General features: G+C 35.9%; 2 protein-coding genes across 19 annotated transcripts; one reads left to right on the forward strand and one right to left on the reverse strand.

Moving 5' to 3' along the window:
• Positions 1-5,209, forward strand: LOC106142213 (actin-related protein 5). The gene is made up of 12 exons (XM_060948804.1): positions 1-180; positions 259-424; positions 537-703; positions 1,196-1,387; positions 1,679-1,909; positions 2,258-2,379; positions 2,583-2,663; positions 3,092-3,253; positions 3,687-3,850; positions 4,123-4,260; positions 4,374-4,528; positions 4,889-5,209. Exons 1-12 carry the CDS (start codon positions 66-68, stop codon positions 5,191-5,193), a joined length of 1,998 nt encoding a protein of 665 aa, XP_060804787.1. The 5' UTR covers positions 1-65; the 3' UTR covers positions 5,194-5,209.
• Positions 5,210-5,932: 723 nt separating this feature from the next.
• On the reverse strand, positions 5,933-26,979 carry LOC106142238 (zinc finger protein ZFP2). 18 transcript variants are annotated; one of them, XM_060948688.1, is made up of 21 exons: positions 26,782-26,979; positions 23,857-24,031; positions 23,320-23,521; positions 22,433-22,498; positions 22,201-22,290; positions 21,916-21,999; positions 20,994-21,138; positions 19,085-19,195; positions 18,517-18,627; positions 18,259-18,369; positions 17,696-17,779; positions 16,979-17,149; positions 16,550-16,720; positions 15,999-16,169; positions 15,065-15,235; positions 13,834-13,903; positions 13,426-13,587; positions 12,623-12,754; positions 11,318-11,421; positions 10,891-10,970; positions 5,933-10,087 (listed from the first exon to the last, which is right to left on the reverse strand). In XM_060948688.1, the coding sequence occupies exons 2-20, from the start codon at positions 23,889-23,891 to the stop codon at positions 10,900-10,902; spliced, it is 2,262 nt and encodes a 753-aa protein (XP_060804671.1). In that variant the 5' UTR covers positions 23,892-24,031; positions 26,782-26,979; the 3' UTR covers positions 5,933-10,087; positions 10,891-10,899. The 18 variants fall into 18 exon arrangements, with proteins under 18 accessions (XP_060804671.1, XP_060804670.1, XP_013199386.1 ...); XM_060948687.1 differs by having other exon boundaries at positions 5,933-10,090; XM_013343932.2 differs by having other exon boundaries at positions 5,933-10,090; positions 16,979-17,062; positions 26,782-26,978.
• Between the last annotated feature and the right edge of the window lie 937 nt (positions 26,980-27,916).

Here is a 27,916-nt window from a genome sequence, read left to right on the forward strand (position 1 = left end):
AGTAGTCCTGTAATATTTGTTGTTGTTGTAGATTTGCGCACCAATTTCTTAGAAATTCATTAAATATGAATGAAATGGAAGAAGTACTAATTCTAAAAGATTGTAAAACTGTTCCTGATATTGTACACGAATATGAGCCAACATTGAAGTTAGGCCATATACCTTTAGTCATTGATAATGGTAAATCACACTTCAGAGACCCGTTATTATAAATAAATATTATTTACCAACATTTTCTTTATTTTTGTATTTTTATAGGTTCATACCAATGTAGGGTTGGTTGGTCAATATACGACGAGCCACATTTAATCTTCAAAAATCTGATAGCTCGGCCTCGCAAGGACCGGTGTAAAAAAGATGCTGAGCCCCCTGTGACGCCTCCTATTCAAATAGGGAATGATATTATCAATATTGAAGCTGTCAGGTAAGTAAAATGTAATACTGATAGTTACTATTATAAAATCAAAAGTTTGTTTGACTAACAAACTTTCAATCTTTGTTCTCTTTTTACACAAAAATATGTATTGCTATTTCAGGTTTCAATTGAAAACACAGTTTGACAAAAATGTGGTGACACACTTTGAGGCACAGGAGCAGGTCTGCGATTACATTTTCTCCCACCTTGGCATTGACAATGAAGGCAATGTACCTCATCCCATTGTCATGACTGAGGCATTTGTCACTCCTAATTACTGCAGACAATGTAAGAATTTTTGTTTTACCCATTCTCATCATTTTCAGGTATTAAAAAAGTAGTATAATATACTTATGCACTTTTCCCAAGTTAAACCTAATACTTATACGCAGTTTCAGTCTTAACGACACCTTATTTTCCAACCTTTTTAGGTCAATGGAGATGATGACACATATAGTATTGCCTTAGTAAAAATATTGATAGTTGACCTAATCATCTACAATATCAATATTTAAGACGATTGATAGTATCAATACTATTAATAACTAAGTCTAGTAATAGCATCAAAGACTACAATAAACTATTGATATTGTTTGGCAACACTAGTCACATATTTATTCCTAAGGAGGTAGAAAGAGTGGTCACAAGATGTTAGGTCACATTAGCTGGCCTGCTGCTACTCACACGGGCTAAATGGCATTGAGGAAAATTGCAACATAAAACATGATTTTTGGTGATCATTGATTTTATATTTGTTATAGATATATTTCCTTGTTTCAGTGATGTCTGAGCTCCTTTTTGAAGGTTATGGTGTGCCAGCTGTGAGCTATGGAGTAGACTCCCTGTTTAGCATGTATCGGAATGACATTGGTGATACAGCCCTTATTATCAACTGTGGCTACCACACCATACACATTATACCTGTTATCCGAGGAAATGTTATAGCAGAACATGCTAGGAGAATCAATCTAGGTTTGCCATCTTTATATACTACTATTACTACTATAATGATATAAATTTAGACAGAAGTAACAGAAGAATAAGGACCATAATAAAAGACCATTACTTGTTCAAGTCTCATTTTGTTATTAAAATTACTTTCAATTCTGTAGTCTGACAGTAGATTTGACAGTAATTTAATGGCTTTGCACTCCAAAGTTAACTCTTAGTTTTCGTAATTAGTAGTAGATTCAGCAGTGCATTATTACGGAGTCCTTCTTAATTTGTTTTATAAATCTTATTCCAATTGAATCTTTCCAACAGGTGGCAGCGAAATGATAGCCTACCTGCACAAACTATTGCAACTCAAATACCCAGTTCATGTCAACGCAATCACCATGTCGCGGGCAGAGGAGATCATACAGGAGCACTGCTCTATAGCCCTGGACTATCAGGAGGAGATCAAGAAGTGGGCTAACCCGGACTATTATGAGGCTAATGTGAAAAGGGTACAACTGCCGTTTGTTCAGTCAGCTAGCTCTTCGGGATTGACTGGTAATAATTTATAAATAATACAGGTATTAAACGGGAATGTAACTCCGTTTTTCGACATTTTGAATCATGTTACGTAATTATAAATATTAAAATATAGTAGTAGCATAACTTTAATATCAGTTATGATAAGAAATTTCTGATTTTCATCATCCTCCTTTTCCTTGATCCGTGGTCTACCAATTACAATATAAACATTGATCTAGTATAGCACCAAAGTAAGTTTTGGGAAACTTACTCAAGGATATTATTTATACTGTACATACACAGGTTTTATTAAAGTGGAGTTGACTGCTGATTTCTTATGAAATAATTTTATGTGCGAAATGCCTGAGTGTAAACATTTTTTAGCTGAACAACAGAAAGAAAGGAAGAAGGAGATGGCACGGAGACTACTTGAAATTAATGCGAGGAAAAGAGAAGAAAGGTTAGCAGAAGATGAAGAGATGCTAAATCAGTTACTTGCGATACAGGTATTTTGAAAAAGATATAAAAACGAAATTTGGTGATAGATAATTCTAGATTGTTTTCAATAGACTATACAAAGGCTGTTGAAATTTTAAATAACAAAATAAACAATGTAATATTATATCAGATCCGAAAAAAAATTTCTTGTAATTTCGAAAGTTGTGGCAGTTTTTACTTGTATATGTTGTAATATTTTACTATTTTACAGGACATGATTGAAGACGGAGATACAGATGAATTCAATGAAGCAATCAAGGGCTTTGATATAAAAAGTTACGAAGACCTGCAGGTAAAATATTTAATCAATTTCGTTTGGAAAGGACCTTAATACTTTTCAAGACATATGATAACCGCATTCCAAACTTGGGCTACTATCATAACTACTTCGTATAGTTTTCTTCATTACAGTATATTTTAATTGCATTCTTATCTCTGCTTTAAAGCAAGAGATCTGCTTATATAGTGCCTGTGATTTTAATATTGTAAATACTCTACATAAATATTTCTTATGGACATAGCTGCTTTTTTGGGATCTTTGTGTTGTATTAAACTAGCGACCCGCCCTGGCTTTGCACGGATAGCATTTATAGATATGAAACCTTCCTCAAAAAATCCTTTTTTCAACATTTCAAACAGGAACAAAATACACCCACAACTTTCCGAAATTAGCGCATACATACATACAGAAAATATAATATGTAGATTTTACTATTTCAGCGTCAAATAGCAAACGTGAACACGAAAATTGAGAAAAACAAGCAGCGTATCCTAGCGGCCGCCAATGCAGAAGAGAATCTAGAGTCGCGGCCTACGGGCAGGATGCAGCCGCCCTTAGACCCGGAGGCTTTTCAGCTGTGGCTCAACGATACTAGGACTAAAGTACTCTCCATTATTATTGCTTTGATTATTTGTTGATTGTTTTAGTTTTATTTTTCCTGAAATACAAATTAATGTCACTATTAATGGCATGCCTTCGCAACCTTTAATATACATTTAATTTTAAAAAAATTGTATTTGTTGTTATAGTGGTTACGGAAATACATAATTTAAAAATCAGCTTTCTATATATCACGGTTTATGAGATACAGCCAGGTGGTAGACAGACAACGGAGGCTTAGTAATAGGGTCTCGTTTTTACCTTTTAGGTATTGAACCCTAAAAAAGAGCTATACCCGCCTTACTCCCGATTCAACCCGCGCTCAACTCACTGCTGTTCCCGAACTGCGTTGCGCTTAAGTTCTATTTTTCAGTTATTTTGTCGTATCCACTGAATGTAAACGGAATAAATAAACTGTGGGATCTCTGTGAACAGTACCGCGAGTTGCTGAGCCGGCGCGACGCTCGGCGCGCGCGGCGCGCGGCCATGCTGAAGCGGCGCACGGCGGCGGCGGCCGAGCGCATGCGCGTCATCTCGCGCCTCGCCGCCGCCGGCGACGACTTCGGCAACCAGGACTCCGACTGGGACGCTTATAAGAGGTACTGATTTTAGGTACACCCATGTCTTATTCATGAGGAATTTTTTCTCCTCAATTATTTATTCAAATGGTGCAAGAACTGACCGTTCTGGTTGCATGTTCACGTCTTGCCTTCTGAAAGGTTAACTGGAAAACAAATGCCCACCGGGCCCATGTCGTAAGGGCAGACCGAACAAATCATGGCTTGACATTGCTAAAGATGCTCCAGGAAAGAAGGAAAATGTAGATTACATACCTACCTATAGTTAATTCAAAAACATCGTACATTTGCAGTATAAGTCGTGAAGCGGATTCAGATTCGGAGGCGGACGGGGAACGACTTATGGAGCTAGAGGAGGTTCTCCGGGAGCACGAGCCGCAGACATCCTCACATCAACATCATCAGCTACATCTGGCGATAGAACCACTGAGGTAAGCACCAAGTCGGATGTTGTGTTTTTCAAGACTTTGCAACCTGTTTGGCGCAGTTGTAATCTCGGCTACTATATTACGTACCTATGTACACCAACCAATAATATTTACAGGGCCCCAGAACTAATGTTTCAGCCGTCCATGATGGGGAACCTGGAGGCTGGTTTAGCGGAGTCCATAGAATATGTGCTCAAACACTTCAGCCCAGAAGATCAGCTTTTGCTGGCCAATAACGTGTTCCTGACTGGCGGGTGTTCGCAGTTCCCAGGTGACCTTGAATATTCTTTTAAATTTGTCTTTCCCTTTCCTCTTCACGTGTTCCCATTGCACCCTATCGCTTTGCTTCAAACTGGGGAAAACCTATTTCATTACAACCCTTGAAGTTGGTGAATTTCTATTTTCTTTTTATTCTTTAGTTTCGTTACCAAAGACTCAAGCCAATATTTGAAAAAAAATCTCAAGTACCTACCTAATTTCACTGCATTTAAACTACATAGGTACCTATATCTTTATCGGAATAATAGGTTCAAGTAAACCAGTGAATTCACCTTTCACCAATTCAGACACCTTAAAGTTTAAAGCATGGTAAAAGAGGGTATCTCTTTTACCATGTCACAATTAATTGCAGGTTTGAAAGAGAGACTAGAAAGAGAACTTTTGGAAATGAGGCCTTTCAAATCGACACATAAAGTCGTGATGGCTCAAAATGCCAGCCTCGACGCTTGGTACGGCGCGAGGGACTTCGCGGGCAGCAACGATTTCGAAAACTGCTGTATAACTAAAGAGGAATACTACGAAATGGGCGGAGAGTACTTGAAGGAACACTACGCAAGCAATCTCTATTATAAGAGTCCCGCTCCTATTGTAGATGCTACCTTAGCACCGGCCGGCGATGCTAATGTGGTCAAAGAAGAAATTGTGGTAGATTGTTAAATGAATTGGTAATAGAAGTGTGTAAATAAATCTGACTTGTCTTTTATTATTAGTTGAATAGTATACATCTTCTATAAACTGAAAAAACAGAAATTCCTATTTCAGGTACAGCAATATAGGCAGCATATGTACGTCTGACAAACTCATAAATATACATTATATTTTAAATGGCCGTGTGGTTCCCGGCACCAATAGAAAAAAGAATAGGACCACTCCATCTCTCTCCCATGGATGTCGTAAAAGGCGACTAAGGGGTAGACTTATAAACTTGGGATTCTGGTTATGGGCTAGCAACCTGTCACTATTTGAATCTCAATTCTATCTTAAAGCCAAATAGCGGAACGTGGCCTATCAGTCTTTTCAAGACTGTTGGCTCTGTCTACCCCGCAAGGGATATAGTCGTGATTGTATGTATGTATGTATTTATTTTATTTAAGTTTTGCGTTGTGTTTATACCTTTATAGCACACATAAATAGTTGATCTTCCCGTGCAGATTATAAAACTAATCAGATTTCTATTAATTCACACTAATTCTTCTAAGCACTGTGCTAACTTGTCACTGTCAGATTCTAGATTCTATCATTAAACTCCTCTCTTCAGCTCAACATGGCCTTCAGTCTTTTCGAGACCGTTGGCTCTGTCCACCTCGTAAGGTATAATAGACGTGATGTGTTTACGTATGTATTTATGAAACACTTATAACTTAAAAGGGGTTCAGGTTGTTTAAAAGAAACAAACTTGTTAGCCACAAATATCATGGCACGTTTATTTTTCTCCACTACATGGCGACTTCTAAAAGAATCGTGACTTGTTATTTTGCATTCATATAGTTTCTTTTTTTAATAGAGCTCTGCAAACGAGCACTAAAGAATAATTTTACAATGTATATTTTCCATAAAATTAAATAAACTCTGTATTTATTTTGATCTCAATATAAATCACTATGAACTGAAAAAAATTAGAAACACTGTTAGTTCGCTAATAATATTGAATGATGAGACTATAATAAAGAGTACATTTAAAAAATCACATTAAAGCATATACATAATGCTGACTACATAAAGGCTCTTACAGCCCCTGTCTTTACCTTTCTCCGTCACTGTATAGTAGAATACTCAAAGTATCAACAAAAACAATAAGATAATTTTCATACAAGATAAACAAACCAATAATAATATTTTTATCACAATAATTTTAGACTAAAACAAATAAATATAAATCTGTAAAGGAGGCCGTAAGAGCTATACTCGCGTGCAATAATACACCACAATTAACAAATCTAACTTATTTGAAATATAAACTAGCCTAAAAATTTTAACAATAAAAGTAAACAGATGTATTTTAATTAAAATATTGGTCATTAAAACTCTGAAGAGCTATAACTAAATGACCGCAATATCATCATGCCATGATGTTTGCTTATTGAAATTTCAATAAAAAATTAGCAATTAAAGGGATGTAAATAACTCCAAAACTTGGTTAATAATAATGGCTCATAGCCAGTAATATAATTTGGTTAGCATATACAATACAACCGTATAAAAATCAGTGACTTAGAAATAGCTCTCAGTATATAAAAAAAAAGTTAAAATCCTTAGGCTGTACTCTCGTATGATTATAATGTAAGCAACGTAATATGTTGGCAAAGCGGAAGTTCGCGTAAATCTAACGATACAATATAACTAAATATTTATGTACCTTAGACATTATGATTACACAAGGCTCACTGTTATTTGCTCATAAAACTACCACGATCAAGTGTAAATGGTCGGCGGCGCGCACGCTGCCCTAGACTAGTAGCCTGCCTTGACAAGGGGATAGTATACAATAACATTCACGGGTAAGGATATGTACGATTTCTCAAACTGAATTTCCAAAACATGGTTGGTCCGACACCACAACCGCTAAGGTGGTTAACATAATCAACACAAACTTCACTGCCAATAGTTGAGTATTCTTATAACGTGAATTCCTTTCCTTTTAAAGTAATTCAGTCTTTTCTACGGTCGAAAATAAGTAAGGGGAAATACATAGTTACCACTTTATGATTACGTAATGTAATGGCTCAGTATTACTTCTAAATATAGTTAACTAACATCGGTATGTAAAATAGTTGGGGCAGTGAAGGTCCACAAAATAATTTTGATACTAGATAGCGTGACGATTTTGCGAAATTAGCAATCGTAGGTATTTCAGCGTGTACCTACATCTTGCCCACCACGCTCTTAATTGCGTTAATAAAATTATATTCGTGGTTCTTCACTGTATTTAATTTACCCCTATTGTTCACGAAATAAGTCAGAGTAAGCCAAGAGCTGAAAATCACACTCTTGAAAGCAAAACGCTATTATTATTTCGTGATCAATACAAGGATCAATTGCCTTCCCCCTTTCCAATTCGCCCGACCAGGGTGAAGCAACGATAGAATAATGTTTCTAATAAAGAAAAACAATTATAAAGACAGAACATATTATAACAAAAATATATTACCTACTAATAATAGAATCAATAAAGAAACAATCACCACCATCGAGCCAATGGAAAGGCGAAGGGTAATATATATATTTATATACTTTATTATATGTACCTAGTTCACTATGTTGGTGTTTCTATTTCCATTCATAATATATCTATGGATAATACGGTATCAGCACTGACAAGCACCTAAAAGTGGTGCTCACCAATGTTGTTACAAACTATTGATAAACTATGGTTCAATTTTATGGTGATTTCTCATAATGGTAGCTGAGTTTATACTACTTGTTAAACTCAAGTTCTAGTTTGTCTAAATAATACTGTTATCAATGGCTTGGTATGAATCTTACTAACAGATTAAGAATTTGAAAAAACGCGATTTAATTTCTACTTCTCTGGGCAACTAAATGCATCCGTCATATTATTTTATCTTAAAATATCGTGTACATATTTTTTTATTATTTATTAATTTAAAATGATAAATGAGACGTTGGCCTATTTTTTCGTGTTTCTTTCAAATACAGAACTATCAAAATATAAAAAAATATTGAGGACTATCAAACAACATTCATATGTATATATTATTATATGTAATATGTATACGTATGTACATCTACAAGGAAATTTTGATTTTATTAGTACATAGTACCCAAAGTATAGTTCTGCGCTAAATATTCTAACATTTACTCCAATTATGTTCTCTTTTCAGTTCGATATCTTTATTATTAAAATCGTAGAGTGAGACCGTTCTACAAATCATACATCCCATTTAATTTTGAATTTCAACTCTTTTCCGATATACTTGAATAAATAAACCCTACCAATATTTACAATTTGCCCCAGCACATGGACACACACAAGATGGAAATAAAACAAATAGCGTATAAAATTCACACGCGGTAAGTTAACGAAACGATAAGAAGCGCCGGTAACGCCAACCAGCACATAGCGAAGATTTACTTACAATATTTTATTTCCAGTTCTACCCTGACCTGCAGGCTTAACTAAACTTACTTTACCACATCATTTACATGGAAATGGCACCAATCTATCTTTGATATCAATAATGGCAAACCATAAGGAACCCCTGAAGCGGACACGTGCACTTGCTCTCACGTCGTGCACTCTGTCTCAAGGTATTGGAAGACTACTGCGCTATATCACTATTCGTATTAATATTATTCGAAAACAGTAATGGAAACAAAGATTGCATATTACAAAAATACGATCTAACATGTATACTGCTATTCGAAATGGTAATAATATATACGCCGTATAATTACGATGGTTTACATGAGAGTACACTTAATATGAACGCTTATTCGGAAATAAGAAAAAATAATGAAGTTAACCAGTGGTGTTAGTATGATTGATATTGCCTAATATCGCTATCCGCTAGAAGGCACACAAAGTTTTAGTAAGAAGCTTCACAAATGGTAACGCCCGGCGGCGCGGCGGCGGACGCCCCCCGCGCCGCGCCGCCGCTCGCTGCTTTCCTTAGCCCGATGACACACACATTGAACACTAAACATAATATTCATTACGAACGTAGTACGATTAAAAAATATTGCCAATTTTATGTTGCAACAGGCACTTCTCTGGATTACTCCAATAAACATCATATTAAAGTTATTAATTTTGTGAAGCTTTCGATATTGCCTCTCAGGACTCTGCGAATTATGGGTTATTTGTACTTATTCATTATTATTACTCTTCTATGAACCAGAACCTTAAAGCATTCTTATGGATAATTATGAATTATGAAGTTAGAGTCCTTTAAAATTTCTCAGTGATCAAAATACTTTACCTCTCATTGGTAACAGTTCTATAAAATTATGAACTCCATATACACTGACACGATCTAAGTTAAAGCATCGCAATAAGATATTGTTATTCACTACGTCTAATGAGAATAGGTATGACATGCGAATGACGAACATTAAATTTAGAATTTCAAGTCGGATATACCACACGATTCCAAAGTTATCACTAAGCAAATTAGAATATGAGATCAAAAATTTTAGGCCTACAATCTAAAATGATGAGAGTTTTAAGTATCGATTTATGAACGCCACCACGCGAATTAATATAATTATGTGATGGTATAGATAAATCACAGTTGTGGGTATAAAATCACAATGCATATCATAGGCGGTACCGCTACTCGACTACACTACTTTTATTGTGATGTCCACCTTTTAGTTTCGAGGGATTCCACAAGCAAACGACTCTCCCTGCAAACGTCGCGGCCGACGAACGAAAACACTGAATATAAATAAATTATGTGAAAATATAATATAATCTGTGCATGAGTCCATGCTGAAGACTTGGGAGTTGCGTCTCTCTCTACTATTAGCTGCTCTAGGCGATGGCCGCCCAATGTTATTGCACTCTGGATGCTAGATGCTCAACCGAGACCTGCTGGCAAAATTATATTCATTTGTTGCAAATTTAAAATGTTTTTAACCGCTTTCAAAAGGTTGTGCTCAGTTTGACCTGTATGTGTGTATGTTTATCCGCGATTATCTCGCGTTTCGCTGAACCGATTTTGATGCGGTTTTCAGGAAGTGTAATAAACACTTTTTACACTTCGGAGGTTTACCGAAAGGTGAACCGATTTCAAAAAAAGAAAGATATCGATTGCAGGGTTTATCCTTTCAAAAATAATTACAAAACTTTTTATTCTATTTATAAAGAAAATTTTGAATAAGTCAAAAAAAAAAGTGTATTCTTATACTACAGCTCAATATGATACGATGAGATCTTACGATGAGAGAAAACATCGTAAGGAAACTTGCACATTCATACAACTGAATGTGTAACCATGATGATTCATGCTCGACTTGGCGACACTGCCGTGCCCACAGATCCAATATGACTTAGGTTCCCTGGCAAAGGTTGCGGAAGCCAGATGGAAGTCGCTTCCTATAAATACCTGACTACATCCAATCCAGGATCATGTTACAACCGGGCCTACGCTAGGAGGAAAAAGTACTTGGTACAAGTTGACAAACAAGTTTTCGCGGGGACTTCCGGAGCTTCCAGAAAATTTATTCCATATTCCAAAAAAAGTTGCCACTATCACTTTTGAAGTTTTGGATTTTCTTTAATTTTTCCTTTATAATATTCTTTATGCCAAAACCTGTCGTTTTTTGTTGCTATATATGGATTGAATGGAAAAAGTGGATAAAAAAATAAGCAATGACAAAAATTCAACCAACCTGGGCTGATCAGTCAGCGAGATGCATTTGTCCCGACATCTGCGGCTGCGGGGTGGGCGTGTGCGGGGGAGGGGGCGAAGCTGGAACATCAATCAATCAAATCACTCATTTGTTACAACATGCAGGATTACAATTATAGTACGGCAAACAAAAAAAATTGGTGTGGTCTTAAAGTTTAAATACTAGTTTTCGTTTTGTTGTAATAAAAGAGGAAACTAAGGGAATAAGCACTGTCAGCTTTTGCTACAGCGGTTATTCTAAACTGGCTTGGTTCCCCTGTTAATATTCATTAAATTGAATTTATTTTCAAAAAAGGATATAAGGTATCACTTTTAATGATTAATGACAGACTATCCACTTGATGACGTTAAACATTATTAAAATAACTATAGGTTAATAGAGGTTATAAGTGAGAAACTACACTTACATATGGAAGCGATGGACTGTGGAGACATGGCCGACATCTTGCTGTCCTGCATTGACACCTGCGTACCCTGCGACGTCATGTAACGATTCACCATGGGCACGAAGCTACAAATAAATTCGTTTCAATTAGTTATTTCCTTATAAACCAAAAATATAAAAATATATATATAGAAACAGAAAATGCGGCGAGAAACATTGAGAAACGCCGTTTAAATGATATCTTAGAGGAGCACACATAACTATGTGGTAACAGAGTGGCCTTCTTTAGTCACTTTGTCTCTGGCTTATAGCCAAATTATCACTATATTGTACTTACAATATCTTAAACATACATCAGTTAGTTACCATTTTATTATTTGCATGGATGTGAATTATAATTTTTGTATTGATCAAGTCTTCGCTATAATGAGTTCGTCGTAAACTGTTTTCTTCGTATAAATTATCGTCGTAAGTCGTGAATCTATTCTATAAAAATCTATTTGACTTCCACTTTCCGCCTTTTCCTTAACATCATTTATACCACGGTCTACTTTACAATATATCCTTATGTAGCCGTCAACACAAATAATACTTTATACATGTTAAGGTACTGCCATTTTTTTAAGTTCCCTTTTTCATCACGCTTTTGAATTTTTTATAATATATTATATTTTCATTATATCAAGTACTAGCTGTGCCCGCGACTTCGTCCGCGTGGAATAGTTAATTTGGGCATCATTAAAGCCCTCAAAGATTTATAATTTTCCTCTTTTTTTTACATTTTCCATTATTTCTTCGCTCCTTATAGTTCCATATGATAATAGCGTAAAGCCTTCCTCGAGAAATGGTCTATTCAATACAAAAATAATTTTTCAATTTGAAATTCCTGAGATTAGCGCATTCAAACAATATTGTTATGAATTTGCAGCACACTCAATGTTAGATAATACAGTTGCCTGCGTTTACGTTGCGTTGCTGTGTTGTTTTACAGTTTTACTGTATATGATAACTTTAATGTAACACCGTTTGTAAACCAATAAAGAAAAAAACATGCTTGCCACAGAAACCACATCCACTCACAACCCGGGACATTGGATTGGACACATGGATATTTTCTAACCCTTAGGCGAAAGTTGTAAGGATATGCAGATGTGTCTTTTACAGTATAAAGTAATACAGTACAGTAATAAATTTCTAATTATGATGAACCTATTATAATCGCTGTTAAATTAGTGCAATTAATAAATCAGCTTAAACAGAGATTTAAGACGGTCGTCGTCACGGGCAGCAGCCAGTTATTAAATAAAGTCCTTCATATAATATTCACCTTAAGTCACACACGCCGGGCGAGTCGTAATTACTGTTGGAGTTGTTGGTATTAGTCGCCACGCTGTTGATGGTGCCGATGCTGTTTGCAGACATGTTGCTATGGTTCTCGCGGTGAACGCGGTTGTGGTGTCTGGGGAGGTATATTTTACATGTTATATGCTGGTAACATAATACAAACTATAACTGATTAAAAAGTTTATGGTTTAATTTAAATCACTACATATCAATATCACTTCACTACATATTATAAATTAAAGTCCCCCTATTTTCTCTAAAAGTTGTAGACGGATTTTGTTCCTGTTTGAAATGTTGGAAATAGGGTTTTCTAAGAAAGTTCTTTAAATTCTACCTGTGCAAAACCGAAGCGGGTAGTGATATATAACATAACGCTTCTTTCCCGGAAGGGTAGGCAAAGATAACATCGTTCCATAAGACGCACTTAATTATGGGGTTCGAAAATGTACATGTGCATTATTATTGTCCCGTATATATGTATTTATGTATTATATAATTTGCCTGTCAAATTTGTATTAAATGTTTAACCTGTTTTATAGGAACTGATGATGATTATAATTTATATTTAAAGTAAGAAAGGAACGCAAGGTAGCTTTGTATGCCACATGAAACCTTCTTCAAGTCGTTTCACTTTTGACAGAGTGGTCGTGGTCGTTAATAAGGAACAGTTCAAGGGAAGAGTTCGGTGATACGATGCCATTCATGGCGAACCACGACCTTTCGGGTGCACTCACCACTCACACTTCGAGAACCTTCTATTAAGATGTTGATTGTGTGTATATATACCGTATAAGATAGCTGTCTCGCACGAAGGTCCTGCCGCACACACTGCACTCGTAGCAGGAGCCGGCGGAATGCGTGCGGATGTGGAGCGCGAACTGAGACTTGCTGGTGAACGTCATCGAGCACCGATCGCAGTTCAACGGTTTGTCTGCCACGTGGGACCATCTGAAAACACGTACGTGTTACTTTATCTGCCTACATAATCCAAATATATTCTGCCAAACCAGACGGGCATTTCTAGAAAGTGGTTTTTTGAACATTACATATTCTGTGAAATAGTTTTTAAGATCGAGTAGTGTTTGCTTATTTACATAGTATGAGACCTGTGCTAACATTTTTTATTATTATATAAGTACATATAATCTTCGGAAATGAGATGCTCAATTTATTTAACATTAATATTGCGCCTACCTGTGGGCTGTTACATAGCTCTTCACAGCAAATCGTTTTTGACAAATATCACAAGCGTATGGACGTTCACCTGCAATGCGATTTTCATGTTAGAATGTAGTCGACAATGGAAGAAAAAATCAGGCAAACACTAAAAACAAATAAAAAATAAATGGAGGAAGCAAATGAAAGCAAATGTTAGAAAGACGGCAAGATGCAATTAGATAATGAGGCGATCTGAAATTAATGAACGTAAGCCAGGAAATTAAAATAAACGTAGAATACTGAAACTTAAGTGGTGATGCAGCGGGTGAAATAATTAAAAATACAGTTGTCGGTGCCACATCTTTAAGTTCAGAATGATAAGTGATCCTGTTATCACAATTTGCCGTCTTCTTAACTATTTTCTCTTAGGCAATTATATTCACATAAATCGCTTATCTGAATATATTATTGGCCTCATTATCGACATAAATAAGAGTAGGCTTTATTACCCAAAAATGAGAAATATATATGCATATATTTATGCTTAAATTTATCAAATTTAGCTATCATCACGAACATTACTGTCACAAGAAAAAATTAAGTATAAAAAACAATTAGTTAATTTATTTTACTTTAAATTTTTGTAGCGCAAAGTTATGTGAGATATAATTGCCTACCGGTAGTGAAAGCAAACTGCGAAAATAGATTCGATTAGTGGGCTCATTCTAGTTTTGCTCATACGATCTCTATTCGGTGTTAGATCAGTTTCAAATACTCAGCTTCACACTGTAGCAGATTAGGCAATCTCAAAAACCAAACTTCTCTCTTACTACCTATACGCTTAATCTTCCTCTTATTATATTCACAACTGAAATGGCACAACAAAACAAAAATAGTGTAATTTAAAGCTTCTTTTATAGTACAAAAGTGTATTTTATGCGAAAATAAAATCTACTTTAAAATAAAAATTCACCTAAGTGTGTGTGATGTAATCGAATTAAATTAAATTTTTAATATAGAACTAACTAGTTGTGAATTAAATATGTGAAATATTTTTGAAAGATTAAATGTATGTATAGAATGTGCTTATTTGGACAATCATTAATACCATAATCAATACCATAATACTATAAACTAGCTTCAAAAACTATGTTTAATTTGCAAAAAGCAATTAATTATGAAGTGCCAATGCCTTTTAATAAAGAAAACAGTTTTTTTTCAGGCATTTAAATACCAAAGCGTATAAAGTATTGGATTGGCCTCGTACCGGTATGGATTCGCTTGTGTATGTTGAGCGTCGATTTCTGCGTAAAGCGTTTGTAACACACATCGCACTCGAAGGGGCGCTCGCCCGTGTGCGTGCGCATGTGTATCTCCAAGTAAGGCTTGCATGTAAACGCAGCCGGGCACTCCATGCATTGGTACGGCCGCCCTTGCACTAAGTTATACGACGTTTGTTTAACTCTAATTAGTGATTAACGTTTTACAACGATCATTTAACTTCGATGGTGTATGGGATACGAAAGACTACAGACAAGTAAATAGGTATCTTTCTAGATATCCAAGTATACAGATTATTTATTACATTCTCTGCTGTATAAGGTAAAAAAATGATAATATTAACCTGATATTAACACTCCATATTGCAAGTGAAAAGTCCTTATAAAATTTCTAAACAAACATAATTACAAAAAAGTAGTTGTTAATATTCATATTGAAAAAATCAGTTGGATCTTACAATAAATAAACTAAGCATAAGTCAATACTCACTCGCTTAGGTGAGTCTGATATGGCACCGACAACTTATTATTCAGCTATTTACCAAATAATGAATTTTGTTATAAATATGATTGGCTAATGAGAATTAATGATGAAATTTATATTACAAATACGAGTAACTACGGTCGAAACCTTTTAATGACTTGATTCACATTTCGAAGGAGGAAAGAAATTCTTATTTCGAAACTAGTTCCGAAATTTGTATTCGGAATTCGCCGAAGGGCACGCGGGCCACATAGATTGAAATGATAGAGAAATTTATATTCCTATTACAACAAAATTCAGACTGTTCGATAGATTAAGTTTTGTAACTTTTTTTTTTATTAAACTTGATTAATTTTTTTTATGAAAGTCGCGAAAAGGTTTCTTTTAGATGTACATATTATTAAATGACATAGGTATTCAGAAGCGCTACGACTGACCTGTGTGCGTTCTTTTGTGTATGTTAAGTGTTGATTTTTGCGCGAATCTCTTGAGGCATACGTCACACTGGTACGGCCGCTCGCCCGTGTGAGTGCGGTTGTGGATCTCGAGGTATTGCTTGCAGGTGAAGGCGGCCGGGCATTGCAGGCATTGGAACGGCCGCCCCTGGACTGTGGACGGACTCAGGTTAGCGAGGGGGGGCTTCACTTCCCGTGCGCACGCACAACCCCCGACTAATACAAATGGCCGACAATAGAGCCTAGCCAAGATATAGAATAAGCCGTTGTAGCACACGATATCGGTTAAATATTGGTAATTAAAGTCAATGTTATTGTTTTTACTGCAAATGCGTAAGGATGGGATTTGCGATATTGTGTGACGATTGTTCGATGTTAAACCGTTATTGTGTACTATAGTTATCTGGGTAGATTTAAACTTAAAACTACATTAAAATCGACCCGGCCCCTTGCACTTATCGTTGTGGCATCATTCATAGTAGCCCACATATCGTTCATCCATCCCTATACGGCAGCGCGACAGCCGCACGTACCTGAGTGCGTCCGCTTGTGAATGTTGAGGCTTGATTTCTGAGTGAAGCGCTTCAGGCAGATGTCGCACTGATACGGCCGCTCGCCGGTGTGGGTGCGCGTGTGAATCTCCAGGTATTGCTTGCAGGTGAAGGCGGCGGGGCACGACAGGCACTGGAACGGTCTCCCCTGGACTGGTGCCCAATACAGATATTATAGCAGCGGCAGCCGGCAAGGACGCTAGCCGCCCTCGCACTACGGAGGTCGCGGCGCGGACTGGTCGCCGCTCGCCGCTAACTCCGCTCCATTACTCATAATCGTGCGATACAAAACACGAGACAACGACTAGTCACACACGAGCATGGCTAACTACGATCGGAGGAGACAGTGCGCGTGGAGAGAGAGAGCTGGGAGCGGGCGGGGGGCCAGTCCGGCCTGCGACTGTGACCCACCTGTGTGCGTCCGTTTATGTATATTGAGGCTGGACTTCTGCGTGAAGCGCTTCAGACACGCGTCGCATTGATACGGCCGCTCGCCTGTGTGCGTGCGCATGTGAATGTCCAGGTAGGGGCGGCGGGCGAACGCCGCCGGGCATTGCCCGCACGTGAAAGGACGCCCTTGCACTGCGCCCAGTGCACACACAAAAGCGAGTAACGCACGTCGCCGACGCATCTGGCGCACGCCAGTCGCCCGCCCCCGCCAATCTCAAGCGACATGCCACAAAAGTGACAATTGGACCCATTAAAAAACCCAATTTTGATAGCACCGCTTACGGCACTGAGGCGATTATGCGTCTCTGCGGCGATTGCATTACCGCTTTTGTGAAAGAATTAATATTTATGAAATAATGATGAAATATAAAAATGATACAACTACAATCTGCGATATGATGCAAAATGAAAAGGAAAACCGGTTTATTAAACAAGACAGGAATACGGTGATGCAGAAGTATTTAAAAGCGCGCATTAAATGAATATCGAATATTAGTGGGAAGCGACGAGATGAAAGCTGCCGAGACGGAGTTTGTAAATCAACGGGTTAGGCGGCAACGGAAAAGGAATGAAGCGTAACGATAAATGGAATGGAATGATGGCATGGCCAGTCGCAAGTTGTCGCTACTCATATTTGAAAAAAGGAATATTTGCAATAAATATATGTGGGCTACTAACCCGTATGTATTTTTTCGTGCAAATTGAGCGCGCACTTCTGCGTGAAGGACTTGAGGCAGACGGTGCACTGGAACGGCCGCTCCCCTGCGCCGCCGGCACGGACACGGGGGGACAGAGAAACAAAACAAAACCACGATGGACAAATAATACTACTTCACGCTTCAACGCATAACCAATTTAACTTTAGTGCACTACCATGAGGGAATTTAGGTCACGTTATTTGTCCATCAGACATTCTCTCTCCTACTATACTTAACCAAAATCCTCACAACGTTCACATGCTTACTTATGTTTGTGAATAGTTTTTGAGCGTGTGCGACCTACCATGTCACCGTTCGAAGTGGATGAATAAAACGAAAGTTATATAAACACGTCCAAATCGCTAACCGTAATGAATACAAAGTGATTTATTGAATTTAGTTGGGAGCCCTTAAAACTATTCACAAAACACGGGTATCAAAGCCACAACAGCAAAAAATTAAAGCTTTAGAAGCGATAGGGTAAGGACTCGGATTGTGGCTAAGAAACCGAATGAAAATAAAATGAGATATCAAGGGACCCACCAGTGTGTATACGTTTATGAGTGCCAAGGCTTGACTTCTGAGTGAACCGCTTGTCACAGATCTCGCACTGATAGGGGCGCACTTTGTTGATCAGCGATTGGATGTGCTCCTCTAGAAATACCAACAAAGTTCAGCTACAACAACGGTCTGCTCCATGCAGATTGCAGATGCACTGCCATTCATGATAGTGCCTAATAACGTGAGCTCTAAATTAACATATTCATTGTCTACTTAAGGATTTTAGGGCAAAATGCCTACCAGTATGTATTTTCCCATGTCGGCCCAGGCTGGACTTCTGAGTGAAGCGCATAAAACAGATGTGGCACTGGTACGGCCGCACTTTCTCTAACAGGGCTCGTCTGTGCTCCTCTATAAGGTATACGAGTATCGATATAGCAACGCTGCACCCACTCAAATAATATGTTAAAGCCTAACGGTTAAGAATTCTACAGTCATTCACACACATTCAGGGGGAGGTAGGCTGTGCGGTGTATTCGTTTCGTTGGTACCGTTCTGCCTCAAGGATAAACATCACGCACAAGTAGGCAGGAGTCAGAGATAAAAGGGATTCACCGGTATATAATTTTCTGTGCTGATTTTTGACTGAATCTCATCAAGCAAATTTCGCATTGAGAGGCCCGATTCTTGGTTGCTTTGCAAGGCACGTCTGCAGTTCTCTGAACGAAACTCTGCACAATTCAAAATGGGTCTTAAGAAAAATAAATATTAAGGCTTGAAGAGCCGTGAGGGAGGTGGTCGAAATAGTATTATGAATCTAGATAGTAAATAGGCGGGGCGGTACGAGCGGTACGCAAAGAGAACCCACCCGTGTGTATTTTCTTGTGGCGGTTGAGGCTGGAGCTCTGCGTGAACCGCATCTGACAGAGTTCGCACTTGTAGGGCCGGTCCTTCACCATCAACGCGCGCATGTGCTCATCTAGAACCCAGGCCATTCCAACAACACACTCTCGTCACATTGTTTCATTTTAGCCATTTTCAGGACGTACAATAGACCAGTTATCTTTTTATTGTATCAGCTTCACGTACACAATGGACGTATATTAGATTACTTTTCGCGAAACTAATGTATCAAAATTGTAGACGTACCCATTTAGTAAAAGAAACTACTTAGTTTCGAGTGCTATGTTATCCATTGTAAGTCCTACACCTCCCCCTGTTTACCTTGCATCAGTGTAGCCTTCCTCACGCCCTGATTTCATGTAATTCGAATTAGGCACGACACAACTCAAAAACTATTCACAATTTGCAAGTTAAGCATATGTATTGTCAAGTGTGTTATGATGATGAGCGGACTGTGAGTCGCACCAGTGTCTTACAAACGACTATATAATACCAAGTTATTATACGATATATAACATACTAATTAAATAAGTGTTTCAGCTACTAAGTCCAGAGGCCTCATAATTTTAGGATCAGTTTCATATAAATTAAACAAAATGTATCTAAGTATTTCACATTATTCAGATAATTGAGATAAACATTTAAGAATTTACATTTAATGACATATATTATAAAGTATTACAAATACAGAAATTAAACATTAACATGCTTTCAAATTCAAACTTAAGCTATCCTCGAATTTTATTATCAGTAAGGATAAAGCAGATCTAGCTCAGGACATATACATACATACTTATTAAATTAAAATAACGTAAAAACTAAAAATAAATAGGATAATAAAATATGTACTTGTAAACATATCAGGGCGTAAAAATAGGATAAAAGCGAAAGACACGCTAACGATTGAAAACAAAACAAAATAATTTTAATATCCGGTGCCGCGAAAACAGGAGGAGGTTTGTTGAAAATATAAAAAATACAATCACTTCATATCAGTTCGGAAACAATCCCCTCATGGTACTAAAGCATGGGATTATACTTAATTTCTTTTTAAATTTTTGAGGGTAATGTAACTTCCATATACAAAAATAACACTTAAAACCCTTTCTTTATATATTTAAAGGTAAAAATAAAACTATAACGTGATTCGGGTCGATGGGGGTTTTAAAATCACAAATAAAATCGACTCAAATTAGTTGTTTACCCTTCACCTTTATTTCAAAATATGACTGTAGGTTTTGCATTGGGACGATGTTCTTTTCGATATACACTTAGCTAAATCCTGCCATCAACATTTAAAAAATATATTTTTGATTAAAAGAGTCGATCTTCTTTAGGAAGCACTATACTTACTGGAGTGGTGCTTCCTAAATATAAATAAATATTAAATATTATGATGTTAACAATTTTTTCATAATATGGAAATTACATTAAAACTGCAACTGATACAATAATATTCAAGCAATCACAAGTTTGCGCAAGATCTACGGATCTCGCAACCCAATCGTCATGAATGAAAGCAAACACTTTATCGCATTTCTGAACCCAAATAATTAATACGCACCATCACAATATTAATGTCAAAAAGTTTTCCGGTCATGAAGAGATCAATTATCTCAGTAAATTTTTTATTTTACTAGAAATGAAATTAAACTCTACTCTGGCTAAGAACAAATTCGGCCGCCTGGGAACTAATAACTTTTTGACACATGTATACAGTCACACTTATTCATTTAGTACTGGCTGTTACTAAATATTTTAAGATAAATTCTGCGCTTTTTCCCAATTCAAATATCGTATTCTGTAACTGCCAATGCCAAATTGAAATAAAAAAGTTTCAAAAAAAGAAAATGTATTTTTGCACATGCGCTCACCTGTGTGCACTCGTTTGTGCGTATTGAGGCTGGACTTCTGTGTGAAACGCTTGAGGCAAAGATCACATTGAAAAGGTCGTTCACCCGTGTGTGTGCGCATGTGGACTTCTAGGTACGGCTTGCGACAGAAAGCTGCATCGCAAACCTTGAAACAAAACAAAGTTCATCGTAATTATGGCCCGGATCTAAATGTACTTGGGTGAGTATCGTACTTTTTCCCTAGTCACAAATTCAACTTTTTACATAATCCGATTATGGACTATGGTCTTATTAAATACTAGCTGTGCCCGCGACTTCGTCCGCGTGGAATAGTTACTTTGGGCACCATTGAAGCCCTCAAGGATGAATAAGTTTCCCCGTTGTTTCTTTTTTTCACATTTTCCATTATTTCTTCGCTCCTTAGTATTGATGCAGCGTGATGTTATATAGCCTAAAGCCTTCCTCGATAAATGGTCTATTCAACGCAAAAAGAATTTTTCAATTCGAACCAGTAGTTCCCGAGATTAGCGCGTTCAAACAAACAAACTCTTCAGCTTTATAATATTAGTATTAGTATAGATAACGGCCTCTGTGGCGCAGCGGTAGTACGCTTGTCTGTGACACCGGAGGTCCAGGGTTCGAATCCCGGACAGGGCATGATGCGAAAAGAACTTTTTCTGATTGGCCTGGGTCTTGGATGTTTATCTATATAAGTATTTATTATAAAATTATTAATATAGTATCGTTGAGTTTGTATCTCGTAACACAAGTATGAACTTACTTTGAGGCTAATGAAAAAAAATTATAGTAATACTTATAGGCTAGAAAAATCTAAAAACAATTCTTAGCTGTTTCACTTTTAAGGTTTAAAAAAGAAAACAATTTTCTTCCTTTGTCCTTCCTTTCTGTGAATTAGATCTAGAAAATTTTATTGGACACTTACAGTACACTGGAAGGGCTTGTTTCCAGAGTGAAGCTTCATATGGACGTAATACGATGACGCGGAAGACAGTACTTTGCCGCATACCTGAAAATAGAGATACCATTATATGTATAATAAAAATGTCTTGTTATTTTATTCACTCCGTGTAGAAGCTTACCCTTTGTCTACTTTCGTAACAAAAAAGAGAAGATTTTTCTTTTGCTTTTTGGTAATATAAAGTACTCAAAACTTATTCTACATAAATGCCTCACAAGACTTTTAATATTGTTTCGTAGTTTCACTTACTTTACAAGCTTGTGGTTTTGAACGTGTTGCCTGTCCGCCATTCGAAACTTCCATTTTAGTTTGAACAGATCCCATGTCGACACCCAAACCCTGCACACAAATACATTTTTATATTATTTCAGTTTTGAAGTTTTTGGTTTAGTAAAAGACCTTTTCATGCCATGTAAGCTTTTCAAATAAAATCTTACTCTAAACTCTTCAACTGCCTTAGTTATAAAAATTAATAACTTACCTGAGAACACTGCCTGCCATCCATATCCATTTCAACACCTTCATCATCCATTCCTTTGAAGCTCAACTGAAAATAATTAAAATTGAGTATGCATAAATAAAATTAAAAAAATATTTGTCAACACTTACTTTAATATGCTCAGAGGCCTTATTTTTCCGCCCCTTTTAAATTTTAAGAAGTGTACCTAACTTTTGATCAATATAAAAGGCATGATGACATTTTTTTTTGTATTGGTGTTAATTTAGTTTCACAACAACTAAACAATTGGTCAAATAATGGCACCAATAAACAATAAACTACCTGAGATAAACGAAGTAACATAACACATTATTTGAACTAGTCCAAAACGCCCCTTACAAAACGCCAGTCAAGTGTGACATCACAACTGAGTTTTTTGTTCGCTTCATGAACTTTATTTGTATGGCAGCTACCTCTATTATTGCGTTTATAGATATGATGCTTTAATAAAAGTTATTCCATATGTTTGTTTATTCACTTCTGACATAGATTTTTAAATAACTTTGAATTTTTTAAATGGACTTTCCCATTGTACTTTGAAAGAATATAAAAGGCAGCCAAAACTAAAACTAAAAATTCACATGACGTATTTAATTACGTGAATTATATCATGTTATTAACTAATTAATATTGTTTTAAGACCTTGTCGTCATCCCTATTGAAAGATGAGGGTCTTTGAATAACTCATACAATATCAATTTTGATTTCTATTTTTATAGAAACACATTGAATGCATCTTCTCATTCAGGCTACTCAATTGGATAACTAAAACAAGCTGAGTTGGAACTTGCCCTTTGTAACCAGGTTTACCCAGTTTTAGATTTGTCATCAGGCCCACATGATATATGCCTCTCACATCAAATTTTTACCTCATCATCCTGTTGCTGCATTTCTTGTTGGTGCTGTTCCATTAGCTCCTGTTGGTGTTGAACTTGGTGTTGTACTATCAGGCTATCCTTTGAGTCTTCTTGGTGTGCATGGTGTTGGTTCATATTGATGATGGCATGATTAGAATCTGATCGGACTATTGTTGGGGGGCCGGAGTGTATGTGAGGATGGGAAGAGTAATAGCTGTAAAAATAACATATAATATTTGCAGATAGTTTTGAGACCTTTTAAAGGAATAATAATATTTCCTTTTACTGGTTGTTTCTGTACATTTTTTTGTAAACCTAATAGGAAAATAATTTAAATTAACTAGAAATGTCAGTTATCAATGTAAAACAAGTAAGAATCTAATAAAGCTATAGAATTTTAAGTAACTACTGAAATGAAAAGAAACATTTCAGTACCTTTTAAATTTTTTGGCCCTATTTCTGGGTATTGGATTTTCTCATACTTAATGTGACAGCGATAGCTACAGGGTTATTTTTGTATTTATATGAAAGGACATCAAACCTCCTTACCTCATAGGCTCTGCTTTGATCTGCTGCTCGAACATGGATATAGTGGCGAGTAGGTCGCCGGGGGGCGGCACGGGGACCCCCACGCCCCGTGCCACACCCCCGACGCCCACGCCCCAGTGTGCCGGGAAACTAATGGTGGACTGATTGATGCACCCCCATTTTCAGCTGCTGCCACCTGTGGGAGTAGTCAGAATATTATGTCTTAACATATATAGATATTAATGTAAAACTTTTTTGAGCCTTGAAGTTCCAAAAGGTGCACTTAATACTGCCTGTCAGTTTGTTTGTTAATGTTGCTAAACTAGCTTTACAAATAACAAAGAGTTCTAATAAAATTTTGACACAGTATAATAACATTCATATTAAATAATATCTAGTCTAATTAAATGACACCTCTTTTCCAGAATGATAAGCAGAGACTACATCTTTCCACTTGATCTCTGCATACTTGTTGGCTTTGCCCATACATTACATTTTTGCCAGAACATTCCCAATTTGATCAAGGTATGTTCCTTTAGGCTTGCACTTCCTATGTTCCCTTTCATATTCTCCTTGTATATGTCCTTAATGAAACTTCTTTCATTCCTTTTCTATTTCTATGGCTATTTACACTCACATTCACATCTAACTATTCCCTTATCACGCTATTATTATCCTGTATTTTTAAACATAAAACTTGTGTGGTTCTCAGGAAACTTTAGATTAGGACCATTAAATCTCTTTGCTATGGATGTTGTAACAGGCGACTAAAAAAAGGCTAATAAACATGGGATTCTAATTTAAAGCCCTGGGCTAGCAACCTATCACTATTTGAATCATAATACCTACCATAATAAAACTATAATGACAAGATTATTATGTCTGTATATGATTTAAAATATTTATTATAATTACAAATGACACAGACATGTTTAGAATTAGAGAAAAAACTGTTCTAAATCATAAACTAAACAGTAAATTTAAGGGTACTTATACTGGGTCTCATTTGTGATTTATAATAAATAATTTAAATCTATATGCACAGGTTGAGTGTTTGGATCAGCGTCATGAGGATTTATAAAAGTAATGCTCTGATATTTTTGTAACTTTAAGATGAATATAATTTGGACAGGATGATTGAAAGAAGATGCACCAAGGAAATATATACAAGAAGTTGGAAAGGAAGGCCTTGTATTAATAGGATAGGTAGAAACAGTGTCATAAGAGAATACTGTATTAAGCTTTGTTTTTTTTTTATTTTAAATTGTATGAAAATAAGACACTAGTAAGATATTTACCTCTGTTATGATTTTTAGTCAATATTGTTTACTAAAATTAAAATACCAGTAAAATAATACAGTAGATAGGAAATTAACAATTTATCAATAAAAATTATTGGACTGCGCCAGCGCCAGGAGCCAGCCAGGCATCGAAAAAGTACTTTTTTTGACAGTTTGACACTATTCTTTTCATTTGACAGCTTTTCGTAAAAAATCAACTTATTACCAACAAGAAATATGATTGCGAAAATTAACTTTATGGTTTGTTTCAGATCGGACGGATCTGCAATCAGTTTCCGGTTCCTCCCAAAACATGACGTCTTTTGGGAGGCACAAAAGTCTTCGTTCGGTTCATTTAGAGGCTAAGTAAAATTTATAAATTATAGTTAAGTAAAATATAATTTTGTGTACGATCTTATATGATTTATTTTGCGAATTAATTACTTCATAGGGAGTTATATTGAATTTAGTGAAAGTGTTGATATTATTAATTCATACAATATTATTCTTATTGGAATGTCTTACATTGTTTTGCGTATTGAAAAAATGTAAAAAGCACTAAATAGTTTACTTGCAAGTACTTCATACCAGAATTCAGTATTTATAGTTTATTAAATAATTCGGTAAGTTAAAAAAAGTCTGCAAAATATTCCAAAAACAAATTTATTTATCTCCTATAGGCAATTCAATAATATAAAAATCAATATAATAAAAAAAGAAACATTAAAATAATATTATTGATACGGTTACATATTTATATAACTACCTATAACAAAAAAAAGGTAAGATTTTCCTCCAATTTTTTTTACAATGTTCGTAGATTCATAACTTAATAGGTATATAATATGGCGTGCTTAAGAGCATAACAATTTTATCTGTTTATTTTGATATACACTTACTATAATAAGAGTACACATTACCGCATTTGGGCCATTGACTGAGAAATAAAAAAAATAACAGAAACAAATGAATACACTGAATGTTTTAATTAACATGTAAGTAAAAGCAAAAGTGACTATAAACTAAACACTAACAATGTATATCTACTCAGTACCTATCTAACACAAGCGCGCTTATCTCATGTTATTTGTGAATGCATATAGTTATAACTATTTGAAACATAACAACTCAACATTGATGTGTGTACGAAAGTGTAAACAAGAACATCTGAAAGCGAAATTAATTTTAACAACAAAATATTAAATGGCGGAAGCTCACCAACCGATTGTCTCCACCCAGCCTCCCCCCCGGCCATCAATAAAATGGCCAATTCGTTATTGAATTTTGTCCTCAACTTTCAAGCCGAGGCTGCGCGACGCCGGTTGTTATGCGACAAGTAATTTAGTGACCACTACTGCACTAATGTAAACAACACGAGTTTTTACGCTTTATCCAAAATTTTAGTTAAAGTTATGTCATATCGTAATGCTAAATATTAGGACAAATTTTTCAATAGATAAATCGCTTAAATATCTCCCGTTAACAAAAACATATAATTATAAATTAAAGACCTTAGTTGAGTTTCAATGAGGTGGTGGATCATAATGTATGAAAGGAATGAGTTATAAATTTAATATTATGGGATTTTTATGCAAAATCTTTAGTTTCATTGAGCTTATGTTATTCTCGCGGTAGATATATATAGCAATACTAAGAATCTACTTACATTTGTAACGGAACGCCTAAGTATAGTATCGTGTACAAAAACACATAAATTATATCACTAATTACACAATTTTATTAAGATTGGCCATTCGAATTATGTTTTTCTTAGACACCGACATAAAATGGCTGCTACCTCATTGTTCTGCGCGTTCGTTCGTGCGCATAGAAGCCGTGAACGCTTGGGAACGACTTCTCCGCCAATTAAAATTATGGCGCGAAATTTAAGGCCCTGTTAAATTGATTTTATGCCGGTAATTAATTGCTGTAGTTATCAAAAGCCTAACCTCAGAATCGCATAAAAAAAGATAAAGACTGATATAATAATAACTATGAATACTGGAACATACAATGTTGTGTCGAAGTTCTTATTGGAATTGTTCGAATTCTGATCAGCGTCGGATTGTTTGATTTTGGTTTGCAGATGTCGTACACCTTGTAAATGGTCAATTAACTGTTTGTCTGAATTAGTATAGATGTCACAAATTGCGCAGTAATATCTTTGGTGTTTTTTGTGAGCGTTTCTCTGAAAATCTTCCATAATGTTATATTAATTGTTGAGGTATATACGAGTATTTATTCTCTACTCGTATCAGTTATTAAAAAATGCTTGTAGGTTAATGTGATTCTTAAGCAAACCTAACTTTACTACCCTCATTTACTTAAAAAAAGATACAAATCTGACGTTTAAAATTACAAATTTTTGTATAAATATATTAATTTTTTTTTCAAACATGTTTGTGTTGTAATTAATTATTCTCCGTTTTTATCATGCAAGGCTATTGGACTATCAGAGTTGAGCATAGGTTAAATGAATATATAGGCCTTTAAAAATTCTTCATAGGCGGAGTAAATATATAAGATGGAGTTTTTGCCTACCCCTAAATATTCATACATAGAATAGAATAATATCATAACTCAATAAAACAGTAATTAACTGTTCTGTACTTGAAAGATTTTGGTACTAATCGATATAAGGTATCTGCATTAAACCAACCGAAGCGATAAATTAGATTTATAGAATTTTTATCTATCTGAATGTTTGTACTCGCTTCACGCAAAAACTATTGATTCTCTTAGAGGTTTATCGACTTTATTAGAGATTTGGTCCAAGTTAAAAACTGGTATAAAAAAAATTC

The sequence above is a fragment of the Amyelois transitella genome, chromosome 17 (genome assembly GCF_032362555.1).
Source record: "Amyelois transitella isolate CPQ chromosome 17, ilAmyTran1.1, whole genome shotgun sequence".
NCBI classification, from domain to species: domain Eukaryota; kingdom Metazoa; phylum Arthropoda; class Insecta; order Lepidoptera; family Pyralidae; genus Amyelois; species Amyelois transitella.